This window comes from Pogona vitticeps, chromosome 2 (assembly GCF_051106095.1).
Source record: "Pogona vitticeps strain Pit_001003342236 chromosome 2, PviZW2.1, whole genome shotgun sequence".
Taxonomy (NCBI): domain Eukaryota; kingdom Metazoa; phylum Chordata; class Lepidosauria; order Squamata; family Agamidae; genus Pogona; species Pogona vitticeps.
The window spans coordinates 59160072-59184567 of NC_135784.1; the positions used below are offsets into that span (position 1 = coordinate 59160072).

At 42.0% G+C, this 24496-nt stretch overlaps 2 protein-coding genes across 5 annotated transcripts in view; one reads left to right on the top strand and one right to left on the bottom strand.

The window, feature by feature from the left end:
• Nucleotides 1-9547, bottom strand: LSM3 (LSM3 homolog, U6 small nuclear RNA and mRNA degradation associated). 2 transcript variants are annotated; one of them, XM_078385242.1, is made up of 5 exons: nucleotides 9429-9547; nucleotides 4424-4623; nucleotides 1816-1926; nucleotides 676-771; nucleotides 1-356 (listed from the first exon to the last, which is right to left on the bottom strand). In XM_078385242.1, exons 2-5 carry the CDS (start codon nucleotides 4442-4444, stop codon nucleotides 276-278), a joined length of 309 nt encoding a protein of 102 aa, XP_078241368.1. In that variant the 5' UTR covers nucleotides 4445-4623; nucleotides 9429-9547; the 3' UTR covers nucleotides 1-275. The 2 variants fall into 2 exon arrangements, with proteins under 2 accessions (XP_078241368.1, XP_020665942.1); XM_020810283.3 differs by lacking the exon at nucleotides 9429-9547 and adding an exon at nucleotides 4973-5224.
• The window catches only part of XPC (XPC complex subunit, DNA damage recognition and repair factor), a 23467-nt gene continuing 7939 nt past the window's right edge, over nucleotides 8969-24496 (top strand). The window contains exons 1-11 of one of the 3 annotated variants that reach the window (XR_013541628.1): nucleotides 8969-9238; nucleotides 12623-12824; nucleotides 13793-13911; nucleotides 14829-14943; nucleotides 15404-15488; nucleotides 16388-16545; nucleotides 16792-16909; nucleotides 17574-17663; nucleotides 18748-19695; nucleotides 20637-20797; nucleotides 21969-22050. Coding sequence is in view for 2 of the 3 variants with exons in the window: in XM_072989512.2 (XP_072845613.2) it covers nucleotides 9127-9238; nucleotides 12623-12824; nucleotides 13793-13911; nucleotides 14829-14943; nucleotides 15404-15488; nucleotides 16388-16545; nucleotides 16792-16909; nucleotides 17574-17663; nucleotides 18748-19695; nucleotides 20637-20797; nucleotides 21969-22050 (2190 nt within the window). In the remaining variant the exon portion in view is untranslated. Of the gene's footprint in view, nucleotides 9239-12622; nucleotides 12825-13792; nucleotides 13912-14828; nucleotides 14944-15403; nucleotides 15489-16387; nucleotides 16546-16791; nucleotides 16910-17573; nucleotides 17664-18747; nucleotides 19696-20636; nucleotides 20798-21968; nucleotides 22051-24496 lie in introns of those variants that run through there. The other 2 variants (XM_072989512.2, XM_072989514.2) reach the window with 2 other exon arrangements.

The following is a 24496-nucleotide window of genomic DNA, read 5'->3' on the forward strand; positions in this document are numbered from 1 at the left end:
TACAAAACAAACAAATGAAATATTTATTTTTTTTAAGAAGTGAGTAGTGCTCATAAATGTTAACTAAAAGTTTTCATGTACTGATTTGATGCAGAAAATAGCATTTAAATTATTCCAGGAAAAAATCTTACATCATTAATTTTACAAAAGGAACTTGAGCTTTCAAAACAAAGTCAGGGTTGGAAAGTCTCTTGTATTATTATGTGCAGCCTTAGTATTTAAGGGGAGTAGAAGCCTGCGACTGGTGATCCAACAAGGATAAATTGTTCATGGTTTCAACCAACCCTCAGTGGAGGAGCAACCAGGACAACTCCATCTCCTCTGACAAACAGCATTGGAATATTCCTCTTGGTGGACTATGGAGAGAGAAAACAGCAGTGTTCAGGCTATGTCCAAGAAAAATGTGAAAATGATTGCAATGATTAATTCTATATGGATTACAATCTACAAACCCAGACATTTCGAGAACTGTATTTTCTAGAAATAAATTTAAACTAAAAAAAAGACAGCAAAAAACTCCAACATTTAACACAATGATTTAGCATCTACCTGAATTGTAATCTATTTAACATTATTCAAGTAAATACACTGATTTAGTTAGCAAAGAACAAGATAGAATTTAGATATAGATGACACTGCTTCTAAAACAGTGAATAAGATACTAGAAATTCTTACTTTATAGATTTCTTCATAGGTTTCTTCATCAATCTCGACTGTCGTCACAGTCTCTTCAACATCACCCAAAATCATATTTAAATGCTGGTCATAAGCCTTGGGAAGTGAACAGTTTACAATGTTTAAATATCTATTTTTAGTTCTGATGGCAATATTTAAATTCAAATGCAGTAATGCAAACGCAGACCCAGGAATACAGCTCTGCTATGAAGTACTTTCCTTCCACATTTCTTGCATTGTACCAATGGCTAATACATCTACACATTATTTATCAAGGAGAGTCAGCTGGAGAACTTAGTGGTTTAGGTATCTAGCTGTAAGTAAGTGTATCCTGCAAGCAGAGCCAGCCTGTATAGCCTTGGACAAGCTGCACAGTGCCATGGCACCTCCAGAAGTAGGGAATGGAAACCATTTCTGAATATTCTCTATCTGGGAAACCCTGAAAAGGGTCACCATAACTCAGAATTGACTTGTCAGAACATGATGGTTATTTATCAAGTATACCTCAAATATATGCTCTGAATATGCACCTCCATTACATGTCATTATGAAGGGGGGGAACCAAGAAACAGGATACAGGTGCCATATTAAAATAATAAACAGGAAAACCTCAAATTTCAAAATAAACGTGTATGGTGTTTGCCCTTGCAGCCCCTGCTTGTCTTTCCCTCACAAAGGCTCACATCGTGTTTTCTTCTCGCTGCCGCCAGTGGATTACTTCAATCCACAATATAAATGACGTTTGTCAGAACACTTGTGAACAAAGACAGAACTTATTTATTAAACTGAAGCCGATTGAATAATAACAGACGTTTCTCAGATACACATTGTACGTAAGCAAATCATCAACAGTTACCAGTACAGTACATACTACTTTTCTCTTGCTACATTATTACCACTTTCTCTACCTATTTTCCTAACCAGTTTTCTCTCTCTCAGTACTGTACAGTAAATATACTTTCAGTTCTGCATCATCACCAATGGAACACAGGAAATGGGCATGCCTTTGGATTGCAAAAATATACCAAAAGATAATGTGTCTGGACTGCTATTTCTATTAGATGCTTTAACCCTGAAACATCACATAATCTTTCAAGTTCAGTTTATCAGCACGCTGTATGTCTACATAATCTTACTTACATGTAATCTGCCTCTAAGTTCTCGGTCATTCCTCATTTTCACGTAAATGCGTTCATCAAGACTAAGTCTGATGAGATCCAAGGGCTCTTCTACAGTATTGGTGGTCTGTTGCTAAAGGAGAAGAGAGCATATTCATAAATACAAATGGTAAAGCAGTAGATACCTTTTTGCTATTGTTTTGTTGTGCATGTTCTACTACTCTGTTTCATAAAATCACTGGATTCAAATGATAACAGCATGCAGGATTGAAAGATTATGATCACATTTTTGAGGAACATTGAATTATAAACAACTCAGTCTGTGAGCCTTACACTGCATTAGGAGGACCAAAGTAAAGAGTGGGATTTCAACAATGTTCAGCTACTGCTGATATTAGGAATGTGTCATTTGGAGTTCGTTATTTTTTTTTACTTCCAATTCTCTAAATTGTCCCCTTCATGGATTGCTGCCTTGTCATGGCAAAGGGCCTTGAGTAATTCAGAGAAGCTATGGTCTATGCCGTGCAGGGACACCCAAGATGGACAGGTCATAGTGGAGAGTTCTGACTAAACGTGATCCACCTGGAGCAGGAACTGGCAAGCCACTCCAGTATCTTTGCCAAGAATACTCCATGGACAGAAACAAAAGGCTAAAAGATATGACGCTGGAAGATGAGCCCCTCAGATCGGAAGGCATCCAACATGCTCCTGAGGAAGAGCGGAGGACAAGGACAAGTAGCTCCAGAGCTAATGAAGTGGTTGGGCCAAAGCCAAAAGGGTGCTCAACTGCGGACAGGCCTAGAAGTGAAAGGAAAGTCTGATGCTGCAAAGAGAAATACTGCATAGGAACCTGGAATGTAAGATCTATGAACCTTGGGAAGCTGGAGGTGGTCAAACAGGAGATGGCAAGAATAAACATTGACATCTTGGGCGTCAGTGAACTAAAGTGGACGGGAATGGGCGAATTCAGAGGTCTTGCTCTTGGAAAAGACTTTATGAAAATAAGGTTGGTCATCTTTCAGGCCAAGAACATTGAACTCATGACTTCCAAATGTTACAAATTAAATATACTGTACGACCCCATAAAATGAGTTATTTTGCAGGAAAGAGCAAGGCTCAAATCTGTCATGTTATCTGATCATGATCAGTCATCATTCCTTTTAAAATTGGTTCCTTCATATAAAGGAAGATCCAGTGGATGGATGTGAACTCATATGTGAAAAAGAGAGAGGAGGAGAGCAGCCAGGTAGAGATTCCTTGGAAATACTTCCTCGTAGAAGATGTTAAATTTTTAGGTTATACCCACAGTAGAAAGTTGAAATTTAGTAAATACGTATTTCAGCATCTTCCCAAAAAACTGTGAAACTGGCATCTTGTCGACTGCTCTCTCTGGAAACAGTACTTGTAATATACATCTCTTAATAACGTCTTGTACTCCAGCTGGTAGCAAGCAAAGCAATTATGTTCAATAGAATCTTGGGAGTTCTTTTTCACAGGCTTCATCAATTCGATGACTGGGAGGAGATGATTTGCAGTGGTAACCAAAAATGTATGAGTGTGCCTAATGCAGTCCGTGTTTTAGCAGTGTGTGTGTATACTTATATTCACATACTGCAGACAGAGTGACAAGAGACAGAAACTTCTCTGAGGGGCTTTCCAAACTTCCTTGTACCTTAGATACATTGTTTTCCCTAAGGGACATACATAGGACATGGGACTTTCATTTTACACGCTAGCAAGGTTATGCTCAAAATCCTACAAGGTAGGCTTCAGCAGTATGTGGACTGAGAACTACCAGAAGTCCAAGCTAGATTTCGAAGAGGCAGAGGAACTGGAGTAAAAAGTTCTAAATACAATCCCAATTTGATATTTTAATTTTCACATATATTCATAAGACAGTGCAGGTATGTACTTTCACTCTTCACAGATTAGTAAATACATTAGGAATGCACAACTCCATAATTAAAGGCATATTCTCAGAGGAATACCAGCTTTCTCAGAGCAGACTACAGAAGACTGTTAAATGAAATATAAATCTAAATGTGTATGTCTATGTACAGACAGACAGGGGCATGAATAACTGCTATATTTATTCTGTGCAAGATGCCTGATAGGTTTACTGCCCTTTCAAGACAACACACAAAAATTCCAATCTTAACAAATAAACTTCAAAGGTATGCAGAATAATAAAGCAAGGAAAAAGGGGAAAAAAAAGAAAACTTCAGATTCTCTTACATTGACTGAAAGGGCCCCTGGAGAGTTCCACGGTATACAATTTCATCACTACAAAATATTCATATTTGCTATTAAGAACTGATTTACTTATATTTATATTTCTTACTCTCTCACCACTTTTCAGGCTGTCCTGGCGAGAAAAAAAGAAAAAGAAAGAAAGAAAAAACCCCAGGAGCGAAACGTGCTTAGGAAGGTTTATTGTTATGAACGTTCAAAAATAATTTTTAAGCCGCGATAAAAAAAAAAAAGCACGGCCCTCAAAAGAAACACAAATACAGAAAGGAACGCTGCCCAAAACTGCCCGTGCGAAACTCGACACAGAAGCCGCGGTCCGGCACCAGCAGCCCAGGCCGTCCCGCTAAGCCAACAACGGATCACTCCCCAAGGCGACTCACCTGCTCCACCTCGTCCGCCATTTTTCAAAGGCACCCCGAACCTCTTCTCGCGTGACTTTATGCTCCGCCTGCTTGGTTTATATCGCAAGGGTTGGTAGGAGAGCAAAGACTTGTAAAATGTAGATGTACACGCAAGCGATCTCCTTCCGGGTTAATATACTGTTTTTGATTTTTTAAAGGATCTGCTGTGGTAAGTGCTCCTGGAAAAATTACAGAAAGAGAGAGAAACCGCCAGGATATCGGAGTGAATTTTAATAGGGCGGCACCGTCCTCCAACCCGCCAAGAGAAAACAACAGTAAAAACTATATCTATCTAACGTTTTTTAAGGGGGGAAAAAATTAAGGGATCCGGAAATTCTTTCCTACGTGCATGGCTATTTTTCTACATTAACTAGGCGTTACCTTGAAACTTACTACGTATGCACTGCTATATTTTGCTTGCATTGAGACTGTTTTATACGGAGTATATATACCCCATTTATCCGATGACTGCTATTTGCAGCACGTTTTTTATGCCAATAAAGGTTATGTTATGCTATCTTTTCTTACCTTCACATTCAGCCCCCAGCATGGTTATTAGCTCTTGGCTTGGCATCCCAAAAAGGCAAATGATAGCAGGAAGGGCATAGGGATCGTGGAGAAATTATTTTGAACTACAACTTCCAGAACCCTCCAGCTAGTATAACTCTAACTTCAAGCTTGTAACAGGAATCTTGGGCTTTCAGTCCAAAACGTAATTTTTCCAAGTTATCGGCAACCCCCAAGTCGGACTGCCACCGAGAGCTAAGAAAATCTCTAATTAGCAGCTTCTGACAATTACATAGTCCTTAGGTGATATGATTCAATAATATGCACGTGCACACACCTCCATCTACTATATGCTTTAATTTTTTCTGGGTCATTGTCCTATGGGTATTTTGATATTGCTATAACGATTGTTACTGTTTATTCATAAATGGGATAGTTTGTATTTTTGTTGCTTTTAAACCTGTTTTAGTAATGTTTTTACCTAACATTTTCAATGTTTATTTAATTCCTTAAATATTTGAACAATTTGTTGCTTTTAGCTTTTAATAGTGTTTTTAATGATGTAAGCAGCCTCTGAGAAAGGGGAAGTAAAATATTTTCAAATAATCTTTGCCCAAAATTTTAAGCTGTGTAATGCTCTGAAGAAAGCGCTGTTTGGACTTGCATGGCAGAATCTTATTTATACAAAGAAGTCCAGCAGTTCGGCTATTAGTACTGTATGTGCTTGATGAAATACTTGATGGAATACCCCTTCAGGGATTGCTACCTTGTCGTGGCGAAGGGGCTTGAGTAACTCAGAGAAGCTATGGGCTATGCCGTGCAGGGACACCCAAGATGGACAGGTCATAGTGGAGAGTTCCGACTAAACGCAATCCACCTGGAGTAGGAAATGGCAATGCCACTCCAGTATCTTTTCCAAGAACGCCCCATGATCAGAAACAAAAGGCTAAAATATATGACGTTGGAAGATGGGCCCCTCAGGTCGAAAGGCGTCCAACATGCTACTGGGGAAGAGTGGAGGACAAGTACAAGTAGCTCCAGAGCTAATGAAGTGGTTGGGCCAAAGCCGAAAGGACGCTCAGCTGTGGACGTGCCTGGAAGTGAAAGGAAAGTCTGATGCTGCAAAGAAAAATACTGCATAGGAACCTGGAATGTAAGATCTATGAACGTTGGGAAGCTGGATGTGGTCAAACAGGAGATGGCAAGAATAAACATCGACATCCTGGGCATCAGTGAACTAAAATGGACAGGAATGGGCGAATTCAGCTCAGATGATTATCATATCTACTACTGTGGGCAAGAATCCCATAGAAGGAATGGAGTAGCCCTCATAGTCAACAAAAGAGTGGGAAAAGCTGTAATGGGATACAATCTCAAAAATGATAGAATGATGTCAATACGAATCCAAGGCAGACCTTTCAACATCACAATAATCCAAGTTTATGCACCAACCACCATTGCTGAGGAGACTGAAATTGACCAATTCTATGAAGACTTACAACACCTTCTAGAACTGACACCAAAGAAAGATGTTCTTCTCATTAGAGGAGATTGGAATGCTAAAGTAGGGAGTCAAGAGATAAAAAGAACAACAGGGAAGTTTGGCCTTGGAGTTCAGAACGAAGCAGGGCAAAGACTAATAGAGTTCTGTACAGAAAACAAGCTGGTCATCACAAACACTCTTTTCCAACAACACAAGAGGCGACTCTATACATGGAAATCACCAGATGGACAATATCGAAATCAGATTGATTATATTCCCTGCAGCAAAAGATGGAGAAGCTCTATACAGTCAGCAAAAACAAGACCTGGAGCTGACTCCAGATCATCAGCTTCTCATAGCAAAATTCAAGCTTAAACTGAAGAGAGTAGGAAACACCACTGGGCTACTCAGGTATAATCTAAACCAAATCCCTTATGAATACACAGTGGAAGTAAAGAACAGATTTCAGGAACTCGATTTGGTGGACAGAGTGCCTGAAGAACTTTGGATAGAGGCTCGTAACATTGTACAGGAGGCAGCAACAAAAACCATATCAAAGAAAAGGAAATGCAAGAAAGCAAAGTGGCTGTCCAATAAGGCCTTAGAAATAGCATAGAGGAGAAGGGAGACAAAATGCAAGGGAGATAGTTAAAGTTACAGAAAACTGAATGCAGACTTCCAAAGAATAGCAAGGAGAGAAAAGAGGACTTTCTTAAATGAACAATGCAAAGAAATAGAGGAAAATAATAGAAAAGGAAAAACCAGGGATCTGTTCAGGAAAATTGGAGATATTAGAGGAACATTTTGTGCAAAGATGAACATGATAAAGGACAAAAATGGGAGAGACCTAACAGAAGTAGAAGACATCAAGAAGAGGTGGCAAGAATACACAGAGGAGTTATATCAGAAAGATTTGGATATCCCGGACAACCCAGACAATGTAGTTGCTGACCTTGAGCCAGACATCCTGGAGAGTGAAGTCAAGTGGGCCTTAGAAAGCTCGTCTAAAAACAAGGCCAGTGGAGGTGATGGCATTCCAGTGGAACTATTTAAAATCTTAAAAGATGATGCTGTTAAGGTGCTACATTCAATATGCCAACAAGTTTGGAAAACTCAACAGTGACCAGAGGATTGGAAAAGATCAGTCTACATCCCAATCCCAAAGAAAGGCAGTGCCAAAGAATGCTCCAACTACCGTACATTTGCACTCATGTCCCACGCTAGCAAGGTTATGCTCAAAATCCTACAAGGTAGGCTTCAGCAGTATGTAGACCGAGAACTCCCAGAAGTACAAGCTGGATTCCGAAGGAAGTGAGAGCTGGACCATAAAGGCTGAAGACCAAAGAATTGATGCTTTTGAACTGTGGTGCTGGAGGAGACTCATGAGATTCCCCTGGAGTGCAAGGAGAACAAACCTATCAATTCTAAAGGAAGTGAACCCTAAGTGCTCACTGGAGGGACAGATCCTAAAGCTGAGGCTCCAATACTTTGGCCATCTCATGAGAAGAGAAGACTCCTTGGAAAAGACTTTGATGTTGGGAAAGTGTGACGGCAAGAGGAGAAGGGGATGACAGACGATGAGATGGCTGGACAGTGTCTGCGAAGCAACCAACATGAAATTGACACAACTATGGGAGGCAGCGGAAGATAGGAGGGCCTGGCGTGCTCTGGTCCATGGGGTCACGAAGAGTCGGAAACGACTAACGGAATACTGTGTGACTTGCATTGCTTGGGAGGTGATACTAAACTGCTGCCCTGTAGCATCCCAAAATTCATTCACATAAGCAAGCCGTCCCTGTAGTCTCTATCTTAGATCTCTCTGTGTGCTGTTTTCTGTGCTGCAAGTGAGATGTAGAGCCCAGTTGAGCTTTCAGGCTTGATTTCCCAAAGTCCAGCCCATGACACCATTCTTGGTTTTTTTTTTTGGGTAAGAGGGCCCGGAAAACAAAGTCTTGAACCTGCAGCTCAATCTTCTTCCTTCTAAGGGTCAATTTCCAGAGGGGTAGCAAAAAAGATAGGGTAGCTTTGGTGACACCAAGAAGACTTAATGCAATCCTCCCAAACTGGGGGTCCCCCAGATGTTCTTGGACTGCAATTCCCAGAAGCCTTCCCCACTTCCTGTGCTGGCCAGGATTTCTCCGAGTTGGAGCCCAAGAAACATCTGGGGATCCCAGTTTGAGAAGCACGGACGAGAGTGCCTGGGCGGGTATCCTAAGCTGTCTGCCTTGTGGGGAAGCGCTCCGTCAGAGGAAACGAAATGCGAAAGGTCCACCAAGGGGTCTTCATTAAATGGTTCACGCTTTGCAGGCAGCCCTTCATGAAGCGGCTCGCGGCCTGGACGCCGCTTTCCCCTCGGACCAAAGGCGAGCAGCTCTTTTATGGCCCCTTCGCCGACCCCGACACGGAAGGGGACGTCAGAAAGCGGAAAGGAAGGAAGAGAGGCGACGGAAAGAGCCCGCCGGGACTCCTGACGAACCGGAGCAAGATCTCGCGGGGGCGCCCCGCCCCCCTCGGAGCGGGAAGGCGGCGCTTCCTGGGCGATCTGCCGGCAGCCCAGCGCGCGCTCCTTTGCCGGCCGCGGATTCTCTCTCCCGCCCCCCGCCGCCCGGCGCGCGCCTCCTCGTGGCTCCGGCGGCACGGCTTTGCCTCGCTTGAATTGCCTCGCGCGGGCGGGGAAGGGAGCGCGCTCGGCATGGCCAGGAAGCGCCCAGCGAGCCGGCGGCCACCGCCGCCACCGCCGTCGAGCAAGCGACTCAAGCGGGAGGAGGCGGCGGCGGCGGCAGCCTCTCCGGAGCAGCGAGAGGGTGAGTGCGGGGGGGGGGGGAAGCGCTCGGATCTCTCTGTCTCTTACACACGCACACACGCGTGCAAAGGGCTGTTGCTGGTCCTGGTGTCCGCATCGCGCGGGCGGAGATGAGGATCCAATGCACCCAACATCTGCGGGGAGGGGGGAGAAAGGGCGGGCGGCGAGTCCGCTTCAGAGGCTTTTCTTACCGTTCCCCCGACGGGGCTCTCCAGCTTCCCTCGGCGTGGGCGCTTCCTTCCCCCTTTGTCTTGGGCGCATCTAAACAGTAGCCGGCTTGGACGCGCTCCAGCTCAAGTGCCATTTGCGTGAAAGGCCACGGAAGAGGCGATGCGGGCTTTACCGCAACTCCGCTGCAGAGCTTGCGCTGGCTTTCAGAAAGGCAGCTGGGAAAGGAGGAGAAAGCCGTTTATACGTTGCATTCCTATATGGTGCTTCCATGCAAAACACATTGGCCCCTTCGCTTTATAAAACTGAAAAACAAACACGCAAAGGCAGGTATGTCCCCACCACCCACGAAATAATACTTGGTTCCGTGTTGAAATAACATTTGTTGCTCATGTTTATATGGCTGATTTCTCGTATAACTGTTTTCCCGAAAAGCAGCGAGTAATTAAGCATTGCCTGATCTCGTACCTTATACAACAGGGCACGTGATCAGCTTTTCCTCTCTGTCTCTCCCCTCCTTTTGATACATTTAGATACCGCAGATGTAAACTTTGTTACGTAAAATAAACATGGCCCTTGACTGTTAGAACAAAGGAAAGTTTTCTCCAAAATGTTTTGGAGAAAAACAAGAGAGACTGGAAACAAACACTGCTGAGCGGGAGAAAGTTGACTAGCAGTAGGTTCTGATAGAAGCAAAATTAAAAAAAGGGTACCTTGTTTTGAAATTTTACCTTGTAACATGCCTTAAGGAGATTGCTTTGAAGAGTGGCATAACATGATTGTAAATAAAAAGTAGATCTGTCACCATCATCATCTTGCCAATAGTATAAATTATGTTTTGTGTAGAGAGTAAGAGGATGGGTCCCTGCCCTAGGTAGCTTACATTCTAAAGTTCAACTGGGAAAATAATAAAAGAAGTGAAGGGGGAGGCAAACAAGGTGTCTTTAGCTGCATGTGCTTAATCTTGGATATGCAGTTTGTATTTGCTGTTTTGTTAGCCTTTGCCTAGAACTGCTGGATAGCTCAGTGATTTAGGTATCCGCCTGCAGAGGTTGGGCGAGCGCTCATTTCCCAATGTGACTCCTTGACAGGTCCTGGGTGATTCATATGGTCTCTTTCAGTTGTGCAGTTCTTAAGCTGATGATAATGGGGATGATTAGCCATGCATGACACTTGACTTTCTATCTGTGGTTGACAAGTGGCTAAACCTTTAAACTGCCTGTTGAAAAGCTTTGTGTTTGAGATGGTAGCTGGTGCTGAAAATTCTTGTCTGTGCCATTTGGTTGGCATTCATGCGTGCACATCAGGACTGTGGGTGTTGCTGTCCTCAAGCTTTTATCACACAGGTGTGAATTAGTCTTTAATGTGGAAGCAAATCCGTTTTCTTGATTTTATCCTTTCGAACATCAGCACTTGAAGAGCATCAACACTCAGAACTACAATACAGATAAAGATACACTATGTGGGAAGGGAAGGCTTATAAGACATAAGACATAAGAAATTTATTTGTCATTGCGCTCACAAGTGGGTGCAACGAAATGAGGTGCTCTTCCCCAAGGTAAAACTGGACAACACTACAAAAAAAAGTTAAAATATACACAACTTTCACCATCCAAATATAGATACCCCGTTTTCTCTCAGCAATTAAAATTCCACCAAAAACCTATGGCCCCGCATTTAAACTCAATACTGCACTTGGGTAAAAACTGTTCTTGAATCTGCTTGTCCTTGCTTTCAATACCCTGAATCTCCTTCCTGATGGTAATAGTTTAAAGAGCTGATATCCCGGATGAGAGGAGTCTTTCAGTATGTTAGATATCTTCCTCTTACATCTGTTCTTATACAATTCTTCCAAAGAGAGGAGTGAACAGCCAATGATGTTTTGGGCTGTCTTATAGTGCCTCAGGTCCAGAATGTTTTCCTTTTATCATTTAAAAAAATACTCTCTGCAATCCAGTTCAGTATTTAATCCAACATAAGTGCCGTTGTCTAATTTAGAGCTGCCAATAGCTGCTAATTAACAAGTCCTCAGTTGAATTCTTATGTACCAACGGCATGACTGCAGATGTGACTAGGAATTCAGATGAGTGTTCATTAATTAGAGTCTGTTTCTCACTTCAGCTTAGGCCATTGCATTCATGCTGATGGAAATAGTGAATTGGATTCTGGCCACTTAACTTTCTGATCTGCAGGAATGCAGATTTTTTTATAACTTAAGTGATTCAAAATTAAAATTCTAGTATACTTTTATGGTTTCAATCTGGTGTTTAGTCCCAACTAGAGTTGACCTGCTTGAACCAATGGGACCTAAGTACTTGTGTAGTAAGTGCCGTGCATTTAGTAAATCAACAATTGGATTTAGCCCTTAGTGTTCAACAGTTTGTCCTGCTCTGATAGTTACCTTTTAAGGTAAAAGGTTGCTGCCAGTAAACAACATTCCTGCTACCCAATGTTCAAATAATTCATTGGAAAAGAGATGGGCAATTAAATATTAACTGTTCATCATAGTTGTCTTGACATTGAACGTAGCAGCTTTGTACTATTATGTTGTAGTTACCCCACAGGTACATCTGCCAAGAATTTCTTCTCCTCACTACAGTTCTTTTTCTGTTTTTGCCTTGAATGAATTGTTGCGGCAACCTGTACTTTTTGTTTATTGTTACATGACTGAAGTATTATAACCTTATGCATTGTATGTGTTTTTCAGATTTCTTTGTCTTAGTACAGTACTCCTTTATTGGTTAGCGTCTCAATCCAGGAAATTCTCTGCATCCTGCAATAAATCTAAACAATTTGCCATAAATAAGATAAGATATCTTAGCAGGCTGTTAGTGAGTCACTGATAATTGAACTGTTGCTTCATTGTATTAACTTTCCTATCTCTGCCTGAAAATCCAGTAGAACTGACACTATTATATTTTTTCTATAAATAATTTCAATACATTCAGTGAGACTATATTCTAAATATGTGTGAATGATACTGAGAAGATATTTTTGGATATATCTGCATTGCTAAACAAAAGAGAGGAAAAAAAGCAAAAAAGATCTGTACTGAGAGATGTAATAGGGAGGTTCATAATGAATCCTAATAGTATTGATTCAAAGTTGTCATAGAAAAATCACAATAATAACAAATCTTGCTTTTTAATGTTGATTGAGCATGCAATTTGTAGAAATGTTTATTTAGCTTTTATTCTTTCCTTCTTATTTGTCACAGATGATTTTGAAGAGGAAAAGCCCAAGAAGAGGAAACTCTTGCCCAAAGCTTCTTCTGATGAAAAGAAGAAAAAAGAGGGTGAGAGAAATATGCCTTCTCCACCCTGCAGAAATTCAAGGCAAAGAAAAGGAACACCTGAGGTGAAGGAGGAAAACAAAACTCTAGAAGGTCAACAAGCCTCTAAAAAAGGGAAGAGATGCAGGTGAGTGAATCTATAGGTCTAGTTCACTCATATACTGATAAGCCAGAATGACTTTGAATGGTTTATTGTTACATGCTACCCATTACTGCTCACTGGACACAGTACTTCACAGTAACATGCTCTTCCCTTTTGTTGTTTGTTTAAATTTAAGGGGAAACATGCTCAGAACTGTTGATACCGTGATGAACTGCTGATTACATAGTGACTGTTCACTCATCCACTTCCTATAGAGTTTGATTGTCTTCCACTAATACCAGTGGGACACAATTAATTTCCCTGTTCTCTGCCTTTTAGTTTAGTTGACGTTGAAAGCAGTTTGGCATCCATTCATTGCCACCAGTAGGTTTTATGAACAATTATTTTAAAAAATGAAACTTTTTAATGGGAAAAATTGAAGACTGCAATATTTTACCAACTTTTTCCTGCCATGCCACTGAAGAGCACTTTTGTATTGTCTGAATTGAACTTCAGTGTGTTCAGCCTCATTACAGAGATCCAATACTAATTCAGAACTAGAATAATTTATTTGGAGTTAGACAGAAAGGAGAGATGGAGGTGAGTATTAATATAGTGACATGAAATCATACTAGTATACTGTTTAAAAGGGACATGGTATGTTTCGCATGATGTCACCAATGTACCATGTTGGCGTTTTGCTAAACTGTGGTTTACTGCGATGACAGCTTACCTAGCCCAGATATGTCAATTAAATTTAATTCCTCCACCATTTCCAGGAATACCTTGGGTATCACATTTCTTGTTCTTTTCATCCCATTTCCGTTTGTCATTGACGTGTCCTTTTCTTTATTGACTATTGCGTTGAAATCCCCCATGATGCATATTTTCTGTTCTGACCTTTGTATTAATCAATTCTTTAGTTGAAGGTAAAATTTATGTTGAGATTCATTTGGTGCATATATATTCACCAGTAATATTTTTCTCCCTCATTCTTTTTGCACTTTTAAAAGTAAGTTGCAGAATTCTCCTCGGAAGAAAGAGATGAATATAAAAAACAAATGTACCATCAAAAAGATAGAGGAAGATGCTGAGGATGATGAAAGTGAGGATGAATGGGAAGATGTGGAAGGTAAATGCATTTTGTTTTCTTCTTTGTAGGCCATTGTTTTCAATCATTTGTTACTTTGGTATGTCATTCTTTGAATTTTTTCTCATGCTGAAATGACTCAGTTTTTATCAAAGGACATCTGAATGTTGATTTCCTTTTGTTAACACTTCAATGAACCCACAGTTTATTTGGTTTCAGATGTGGTAAGCAGTGACTGATAAAATAGAAACCAAAGTTTCTAAACTCTTTGATTATGCTAAAGGAGGAAAGGGGAGTTTGTGAACCTGGGGTCATTCTTGTAATGCTTATCTGTAATTTAGTGTTTAATTTGAACCAGACCCCTGTTAAATCCAGAGAAGTTTCTCCACACCTTTTACACCAAGACATCTGTATATTGACATTTTGAAATCCTGTTAATAGCTTATTGATACATTACTTGGAATTTTTTCTTGAAATGGTTGATGGATAGCACTGTTTCCTTTGCTATACTGGTGTTTCTTGCATTTCACTAGGACTGCCATATAAAATGTAGTTATTTCATAAGTTAAGGTCCCCCATGGCTGGCCATGTGGAGGCTAGGTTGAATTAGAACACAACTGGAGGATTGCATTCGATATTTCTCATATAATAAATATTGAAGTCTTTCTCACAGGGACTATGTCATAAGAGACTTGGATGCATAGTTTTTAGAGAGAACTCGTTTGTTTCACAGCGAAGGTGGGTGTTTGGCAAAGTCTTGTCAGCCAATTGGCAAAATATGTGTCCTCCAACATATTGAAATGCAATAAATTGTTATTTGTGAAGCCTTCATAGCTAATATGAATTCATTGGTTTTGAGAGCCATTTAAAAATTGGGAGGCTTCTCTGAATTACAGTTGAAATGTTCCGGACTTTACTGGATATTAACTGAACCCTGTTATTTCTACGCTTGTTTCCAGAGCTTCATGAGCCCGAGATAGAGCTGCTGAAAGATATCCCAGCTCCAACACTGCCTAATAAAACGGTTGAGATAGAAATTGAGACACCAGAACAGGCAAAGAAAAGAGAAAGAAGGTAAGCTGAAATTGAGTAATTAAAGATGTAAAACCAAGTATCTTCCAAAATTAATATGGAAGACGTTTACTAGTGGTCGGAACGTGCCCCATATTGAAAATTTACTTTTCCTGAACTGTTTTCCGGTCTTGGTTCTTCTGAGGGCAGTGGGCAGTGCAGCCATAGTCTTTTCTATTCTGGTTCTCAGAGTCTAGAACACCCTTTATCAACTCTCTGGCTTAGATTTCTGTATTAGTTATGCCCAGTAAAAACTTTACAGCAATATGTACAACTAATAGCACACAAGAGTATTTTACCGTCATGTTGACTTTTGTAATATGAACATGCTCTTGTGAGGTTGGGGGTTGGTTTTGGGGTTGTTTATTTGTCTGTTTTATTTGAGTCCTGTGCTCTGAATCTAGGAAGACAGATCTGTGCATAGCACTTACTCGTGGTTTGTTTTGTATGGGATATCTTGTAGAGAGAGAAGGCAGTCTGAGTTTGAAACATATCTCCGTAGAATGATGAAACGGTTTAACAAGGAAGTTTGTGAAGATACACACAAGGTAAGACGTTTCAGTGTAATGTATTAGAAGGTAGTAGGGATGGCAGTAGATAAAAAGGGGACCTTGGGGAGTCATCCAATCAACCCATTGTTTAGCCCAACAGGATGAGGGCCACACCAAAATTACATGAGAGCTGGAATTCCTTTTGCTGGTTGAGAGGTACGTCCTTTGTTCTCCCACAACAAGGGCCCTGATCTTCTCAGCCATCATTCTTACCTTACAAAGTGAAGGTCGATCGAGTGGTGCCTCATCTACAAAATGTAGGACGGAGAGTGTAAAACATGTTCCCTAAAATGTCATTTGTTTGCTTGCTCCTTTTTAATACTTATGCAAATATATTGACAGAGCTTCCCGTGGCTAGAATCCTGTTATCTACATATGCCAGTGGAACTGTGATGACTTAAATCTCAGCAGCATATTGCCACTAGATGTGGAATTGCTTCTTGTATTGATTCCTCATCACATACCAGTGACTTGGTGTGCAACAAGGAATAGAAGCAGCAGCTCCCATCCCTAGCAGCAATTTGGTATTGAGGTTTGTTGTTGCACCTAATGCTAGTGTTCATAATTTATTGGGTTCTGGACATTATATACTAAATACAAAAAACAAAAACAGAGTAATTGAGCAGGTGCTTTGTACCCAAAATGTCCTCATATGTTCCAGCTGACAGATTGCCTCTGAATATTTTGCTTGTGGTAAGTCTCATAGGAAATAACCCATAGATGTTCCATATCCTTTACTGGCTGTGTCTCCATTCACGTTTTTCATGGCAGAATAGAAGAATTTGTTCAGAGTTAGCTCTGCCCTTTTGTGGTGTGAAAACAAAGTCAGACTACATGATTTAACCTATTATTACGCTTGCTCTCACCCTCGGGGCATATTTCCCTTTTCCCAACAGGTTCACTTACTGTGCCTATTAGCAAACGGTTTCCATAGGAACAAGATCTGCACTCAACCAGACCTGCAAGCTATCGGGCTTTCTATCATCCCCACCCGCTTCACTAAAACCCCTGCAAGTCAGGTCAATCGCCTCTACCTGTCCAACCTTGTAAAATGGTAAGTGTTTCTCTTCCTATGACCAGTTCTTCCCTTTTAACAATCTTAAAATGTTGGGGTTTTTTTAACGTGTGGCGAATGAGGAAAGGTTATCACTTGGAATTGTATCCTTCCAGGAGTAAAATGATTTATCCCCTTAAAACAATATGAGAGTGTCCGCTATCGTCCACCCCACCCAGATGGAGATGAGCTGTTAATGTGCAAGCTGGACAAGAGGGCAGTAAAACGTGAGTTTTGTTCTTCTAGGTTTGTGGCAACCTTCACCGTCAACGATCAGCTCTCGAAGAATAACGAAGGTTGGCAAGCCACTCTGGAGAGGCACTTTGCTGTCTATGCTGCACGAGATGAAGAAGAACTGGTACATGTGAGTAATTAGAAGGCTTTTTATGGTTTGCCAGATCACTCCTGGTGTAGCCATGACATGGGTGGTGCTGAGGAAAACTAAACTACAATAAAATAAAATAAAAAAACTGAAAGTTCCAGCAATAGCGACGATGAATACTTAGACACCCCGCTTGTAAATTCAAAGAAACTAATATGAAGATGTTAACAATTGTGATATGTTTTAGCAGAATTGAATTCACAGGCTGGATGCCTGATTGATGGCCATTGTTGCTTAGGAGTATTGTAAATAATGCACATTGCTTTAGCTACATATTGATTTTATCTGAGGATTCACATCTTTCAAATGGCGTCTGTGGAAGTCCTCTTCCTTTATATTTGACCTGCCATGCAAAAGAGGTACTCCATAAGAAACTGGGCATCCCAACAAAGGAACATCCTAAATTCTGCCTGATAATTAGATCAGTCATGACAGAATTGTGAAATAAGTTTCAAATATGCTTCATCTGCAGGCAAAAAATAACTTTTTAAAATAACTTCCTTTTCATCTAGGCAGTCTTACAAAAGTCACCCTGTTGGAAGAAATCATTAAAGATGTCTTTTCTAGGGGCTGGGGGGAGGATGACAGGTGATTTGTATAAATCAGGTTCCATTTTTTAATAACATGTTTTGTCTTTTTTGAATAGATGTTTTTACTTATTCTGCGGGCGCTGCAACTGCTTTGCCGTCTTGTGTTGTCTCTGCAACCCATTCCTCTGAAAGGACTGTTGGGGAAAGTAAGTGTCATATGTTAAGGTAGTAATTCCTGTTCCTGCTTTCCTGGGATAAAGCTCCGTTGGAAATAGACTGGATGATGAGTAAATGTACCTGAGAGTGTTTTGTGAAGTAGAGCTTCTCAAATAAGTTGCTGGTGAGCAGGTGATGGTTAGCTCTGTTCAGATTTTTTTTATGTGTCTGCCTTCTGTTGTTACATCAAGCCACTGTTTATTTATTTCTGAACTCCAGTCCAGATGCTGTTTTCTCTTCAGTGCATTCATGGTATCTCCGGCAGATAGGGTTAAGATTGGGGGAATGCGGGGAACGAAGATCCATTTGTTATGTTTACTGAAACTGCAGTAAAGAAGCCCCATAGTCTGTCCCAAATGGAGAGGGCATGGGTTTTATTAGAAACAACATCCTTAAATTGTTGCAATACAGTGGTGCCTCACACAGCGAGGTTAATCCGTTCCGGATTAACCATCGCTGTGTGAAAACATCGCTGAACGGGGCAGAAAAGCCCATTGGAACGCATGAAACGAAGTTCCAATCAGCTGATATACTCACCGTTCAGCGATGTTTTGCAATGGCCGGCAGCCATTTTCGCGCCCTCCCCTCGCTTAACGAGGGCACGAAAACGCTGCGCGTGGCCATTTTGGGGCTTCTGTCGGCCATTTTGGGGCTTCCGGCAGCCATTTTGTAGCCGCTGAACAGCTGATCGGTGGGTCACAAAGCGAAGGTCAGTAAGCGAACTGCTTACTGACCTTCGCTCTGCGATTTTCGCCCTATGCAGGCATCGGTGTGCGATCGCATTTGTGATCACAAAACCGGCCTCATAGAGCGAATTCATCGCTCTACGGTGCACTCGTTGTGCGAGGCACCACTCTATTTGTGTTCTCTGGCATTCTGCTGCATTCTGAAACTGGTGCTTAAGTGAAATGTAGATGGAATCGAAGGAGACGGTATGGGGAGGAAGAGTCATTTGTGCTGCTTTGAGTTCACTGGAGAAAAGATGGAGTGTAAATGTAACAGATAAAATACATAATAAATTAGGAATATTGGCTTTTTAAAAATTATTTATATTTCTTCTTTTATTTATTTTAGCAAAAGGGTCTCTCCAAGAAGCGCTCTGCGGGTACAGCTTCTGTGGAATCAGATGGCTGTGCCAAAAAGCCTAAAATGGCATCCAAAAGGCGCACAGGGCCAGCCAAGACCAAGCCAAGGGCAAACCAAGAAAAAATCCAGTTAAGGACTCCAGAAAGTGATGAGGAACCAAATACCTCTGGAATCAAAAGAAGAACAAATAAATCTCCAGCCTCTAGGGGTGCTGAAGCACAAAAGGGATCTGGCCCTGTGGAGAACAACCTGTGGGAAAAAGAAGGCTTGGGAAGGCCCAAAAATGACCGCCAACGGAGAGTGGCCTCTAAAGTATCCTATAAAGAGGAGAGCGGAAGTGATGAAAGCAGTGACTCTGAATTTCGTGTTTCAGAGGAAGATGAGGATGACAGTAATGTCTCTGATGAAGATTTTGAAATGCCCCGGAGAAAGCAGAGGTTATCACAAGGAACTCCTAAGGCAAACACAGCTGTGAACAACAGGCAGAAATCTGTGTCTTCTGTATTGAAGGGACCCAATCACTCAAAGGCAGTTCCTGGGAAAGTCGCTACACCGAGCTCTTCTGACTCCTCCAAGAAAAGGAACAAAATAATTTCTAGTGATGATAATGAAGAAGAAGAAAGAGGAGTGGTTAAAGTCAAAGGCACAGACCAGTGGGTGGAGGTTTTTCTTGAGCGGGAAGATCGGTGGGTGTGCCTAGACTGTGTTCATGGAACCGTTGGGCAGCCTCTGCTGTGCTTCAAATATGCCACAAAGCCCGTGTGCTATATCATTGGCCTTGACAACAATGGGTCTGTAAAGGATGTGACACAAAGGTATGATCCAGCATGGATGACCTCAACACGGAAATCTCGTGTGGATGCCCAGTGGTGGGAGGACACTTTGGAGCCATACAGGAGCCCTTTTGTGGAAAGAGACCAAAAAGAAGATAGAGAGGTAAATAAAATGGAACGGGTGGGTATTTTTTCCCATGACCAAAATCCAGTCTGAATTTACTCAGTGCTGTGCCTCGCCTCTTCTGACAGTTTTGGATTTCCAGGTTGTGTATACACTTTGGCTAGGGCTGGGGGTGGGGGAGGGGAAGAGAGGATGTCAAATATACAGAAAAATTTCACTGGATGGCCTCAGCTTATTCTGAAGCAGAAAACATGAGGAAAAGGGGGAAATTAAGCAACGACCAGCTACTGCCAACTCCAGCAATGAGATAGTTTGTTAGGTCTAGAATGTTGCTGCAACACTGGAGGTATGTCATGTTTTCTGATTAAGAGTAATTTTGATCCCGTGGTGCCACAAGACATAAACAGAAAGGTCCAAGAACCTCCATGGACAAGGGGGCTTGTCAAAGAACATACATTAGCAATAGCCTTTCGTTGGTCAAAATTTCCATTGTTCAGCTGAATGCTGTGATAGTTTTTCTTTCTGCCCAGAGAGTATCCACGCAGTTCTGTGTGAAAAGATGCAGGTCCATTGCATCAAACCAAGGGGGTCTCTAATCTGGCAACCTGTTTTCCAGTAAAAGCCTGCTAGAGTCCTGGTAGATATTTCACAAACATGTGTCCCCTTTTATTTTATGCTATCTCTCAGCACAGGGTTTGCAATCAGTGGTGTAATCTATTAACAGAACACTTCTTCCTGGGAAAGGTTGAGAGGTAGAGCTGAAATTTCATATGAGTAAGCTATTTTGATTATTAATTGATTTTTTGTGTACTTATGCAGAAAGATCTATGGACTGAATCAACATAGTTACACTTCTGCCATGTTTTTCCCCAAAATGCATAATGACCTTCATATTTCCTTTAATCTATTCCACAACCTGAAATTTACATTTGCATTGTTTGCAACATCAGAACAATACCCACTAATGCCATGATTCCCAGTTTCTAGTAAAACTTCAAGACCAACCCCTGCCAACAGCCATCGGTGAATACAAGAACCATCCGCTTTATGCCTTGAAGAGGCATCTCCTTAAATATCAAGCCATCTATCCAGAGACAGCTTCCATCCTGGGATATTGCCGCGGGGAAGCGGTGTATTCCAGGTGAGACATCCTGTCAGCAGTGTATGCTGTGAACTACAGCCTCACTTGGTTGTTTCCCATTAGATAAACTTTTTAAAATGTATTTGTGGCTCCACATTTCAGTGTAACAAATATTTTATCGCCTTCCAGCAACAATGCTGAGAGGAGCTCCTGCTTTCCTCTCTTATGTGAAGTAGGGGAATAATGTCCACAGTTGACCCACACTTTGGAGGGTTTGACATTGTGACACTGAAATGTCTTCTGCTCCGTATCTCCTGCCAAGGCAGGGCAGAAGATCTGCCCAGACTGCCTCCAGAAAAGAGAATCGTAAGTTTTAGATTTCCTTGAAAATGACTAAGTAAGGTTTTATTTTTGTGACCTAAGTTCAGTGTTGTCTCTTTTTCTTTAACCTTTCTAGCTCTCAAAAGTCTGGACAGTGCCTGGTGAACTGCTAGAAAAATAATCTGTTAGTTGGAGGGTGAAGCTTCAGTACCCTATACAATGGTGCCTCGCTTTACGATTGCCCCGTTTAATGACGAAACCGCATTATGATGAAGTTTTTGTGATTGCTTTTGCAATCGCAAAACGATGTTTCCTATGGGGGAATTTCGCTTTGCGATGATCGGTTCCCTGCTTCGGGAACCGATTCTTCGCAAAACAACGATTTTCAAACAGCTGATTGGCGGTTTCAAAATGGCCACTGGGTAAACAAAATGGCCCCCTGCTGTTTTCTGGGACGGATTCCTCGCTGCACAGGCAGCGAAAATGGTCGCCCTATGGAGAATCTTCGCTGGATGGTGAGTTTACAGCCCTTTGAAATGCATTAAATGGGTTTTAATGCGTTTCAATGGGTTTTTTCTTTTCGCATTACAACGTTTTCGTTCTACAGCGATTTCGCTGGAATGAATTAACGCCGTGATGCGAGACACCACTGTACAGCAATTTCTTCCTGTTGGTATATATAATAATTGAATACATTATAGAAAAATAGATTTTTGCTTTGTTGGCTTAATTTTTGCTAGTTGCAGAATATGATTACATTGGCACAGAATTCTGATACGTATATTTTTAAAAAAGTGTTGAGTACACTTTTTTCCAAACATGAGACAAAGAATGCACACAGTCAATAACACATTGTTTCTATATTGTTCATGTTCTTATTGGTTTCTCTGGGTGTTTGGGCTTTTTTCAGAGATTGTATACATACCCTGCACTCCAAGGACACGTGGCTAAAGCAAGCTCGAGTCATCAGGATTGGAGAAGTGCCTTATAAGGTAAGCAGTTGCATTCAGAAGGGGTGTACTTAAGTGTGCCTCATGCAATAGCAGAATGAGGTATACATGCATGAACGTTTATGAACTAAAGAACCTAGGATGATCCTTGCTGGATCTGATCCTTATTCCCATAGTAGCCTCTGGGAAGCTCACAACTGTCACAGGAGAGCATTATTTTTCCATGTACTGCCAACGGTAGTTTTATACAGGATTTGTGGCTAATGGATCAAGCACACATGTAAAACAGGGCAACTAGGCTAGGAAGACCTGTATTTGGAGAGCTGCATTTGGGCAGTTGTTCCATTCAGGGACAACAGTACTAAGAAGAGAGACCTTTGCTTGAATGTAATGGGTAGGTAGCATTTTATAGCTTAGCATTGTGACAATGGCCATAGAATCATAGAAAAGTGAAGTTGAAAGGGGCCTACAAGGCCATCAGGTCCAACCCCCCTGCTCAATGCAGGAATACAATCGAAGTATATCTGCCAGGTGATTATCCAAGTTTTTCTTGGATGCCTCCAATGTTGGAGCACTCACTAACTCCTGAGGTAGCTGGTTCCACTGTTGAGCCAAGGTACACAATGTCATGAACAATCTCCAATTCTTGCGTGGAGATGGTAATAGAGGGAGGTGAGTCCACACCCTGGCCCATGACTTGTGTTTTCTTCAAGCTGATAGTCCAAATTCTTGGCAGGCCTTGCTAAAATGATTCATGACTTGTTGGAGGTCTTCAGCAGAGTGGGCAACAATGGCTGCATCATCGGCGAAGAGGAAGTCCTGCATGCATTTCAGTTGGACTTTGGTCTTTGCTCTCAATCAAGAGAGGTTAAAGAGCTTTCTGTCTGATCTAGTCCGGAGATAGACACCTTCTGTTGCACTTCCAAAGGCGTGCTTCAGCATGACAGCAAAAAAGATCCCAAACAGGGTTGGCGTGAGGACACAGCCCTGTTTCACTCCGCTTCGGATGTCAAAGGGATCTGATGTTGAGCCATTGTAAACTACGGTGCCCTTCATTCCCTCATGAAAGGACCTGATGATGTTAAGGAGTTGAGGTGGACATCCACTCTTGGGAAGTATTTTAAAAATGCCACCCCTGCTAACCAAATCAAAGGCCTTTGCGAGATCTATGAAGGCCACAAAGAGTGGCTGTTGTTGTTCCCTGCATTTCTCCTGCAACTGTCTGAGGGAGAATACAGTAGTGCCTCGCTTAATGAGCGCCTCGCTGAGCGATGAAATTGCTTAACGAGGGGCTCTGGGCCATCGCTGGAGCATTCGCTCAGCGATGGCCCTTATGGCGTTTTTTCGCTTTGCGATATTCGCTAAGCGATTTGCTTAGCGAATATCGCATAACGAAGCGGGGGAGAACAGCTGATCGGCGGTTCCAAAATGGCCACCGGAAGGTCTGCGCCGCATTTTCGCGCCCTGCCCTCGCTTACCGAGGGCGCGAAAATGGCGGCGCTATGGAGGAACATCGCTTAACGGTGAGTTTTAAAGCCATAGGAATGCATTGAACGAAGTTCAATGCGTTTCTATGGCTTTTTTAATTCCGTTTAGCGATGTTTCGCTATAGCGAAGGTTAATCCGGAACGGATTAACATGTTGCTGACACAAAGACCATAATAACAGCAAAACTCCAGCAAGCGTTGGGTCATTTTCGTTCATCTTCTGTGGACACGAGTTAGGGCAATCCGGAACGGATTAACCTTGCTATGCGAGGCACCACTGTACCATGTTAGTGGTGGATCTATTAGTTCGAAATCCACATTGTGATCCTGGATAGACTCTGTCTGCGAGCACCTGGAGCCTCTTCAGCACAATATGGGCAAACAGTTTCCCTACAGCGCTGAGAAGAGAGATGCCACGGTAGTTATTGCAGTCGCCCTTGTCTCCTTTGTTCTTATACATTGTGACGATGTTTGCATTCTTCATGTCCTGTGGTACTCCACCTTCCCTCCAGCAGAGACAAAAGACTTCATACAGCTCGGTGGTGATGATCTCTTTACAGCACTTCAGCAGGGATGCTATTCTTCCCAGGTGCCTTGCCGGAGGTGAGGGAATCCAAGGCTGCTTTTATTTCTGCTAAAGTTGGTTCACTGTCCAACTCTTCCAAGACAGGCAGGCACTCAATGTTATTTAATGCCTCTTCGGTTACTACGTTCTCTCTAGAATATAGCTCAGAGTAGTGCTGCACCCAGCGGTCCATCTGCTGTGCTCAGTCCTGGATGAGCACACCTGTAGCAGACTTCAGGGGAGCAGATTTCTTCTGTATTGGACCTAAGGCCTGCTTGATACCATCATACATTCCCTTGATGTTACCTGTGTCCGCTGTTATCTGTATCTGAGAGCAGAGCTGAAGCCAATAATCGTTAGAACATCTCCTGGCAGCCTGTTGGACTTGGCTACAAGCAGCTCGAAGAGCTTACAAGTTGTACTCACTAGGACAGGC

Excerpts from the sequence above, each read along its gene's own strand:
- LSM3 (XM_078385242.1), bottom strand. The coding sequence starts at position 4,444 with ATGGCGGACGAGGTGGAGCAG. Across the intron at positions 1,927-4,423 it reads TGGCGGACGAGGTGGAGCAG|CAACAGACCACCAATACTGT; the intron begins GTGAGTCGCCTT and ends CTTCTCCTTTAG. Across the intron at positions 357-675 it reads CCTATGAAGAAATCTATAAA|TCCACCAAGAGGAATATTCC; the intron begins GTAAGAATTTCT and ends CTCTCTCCATAG.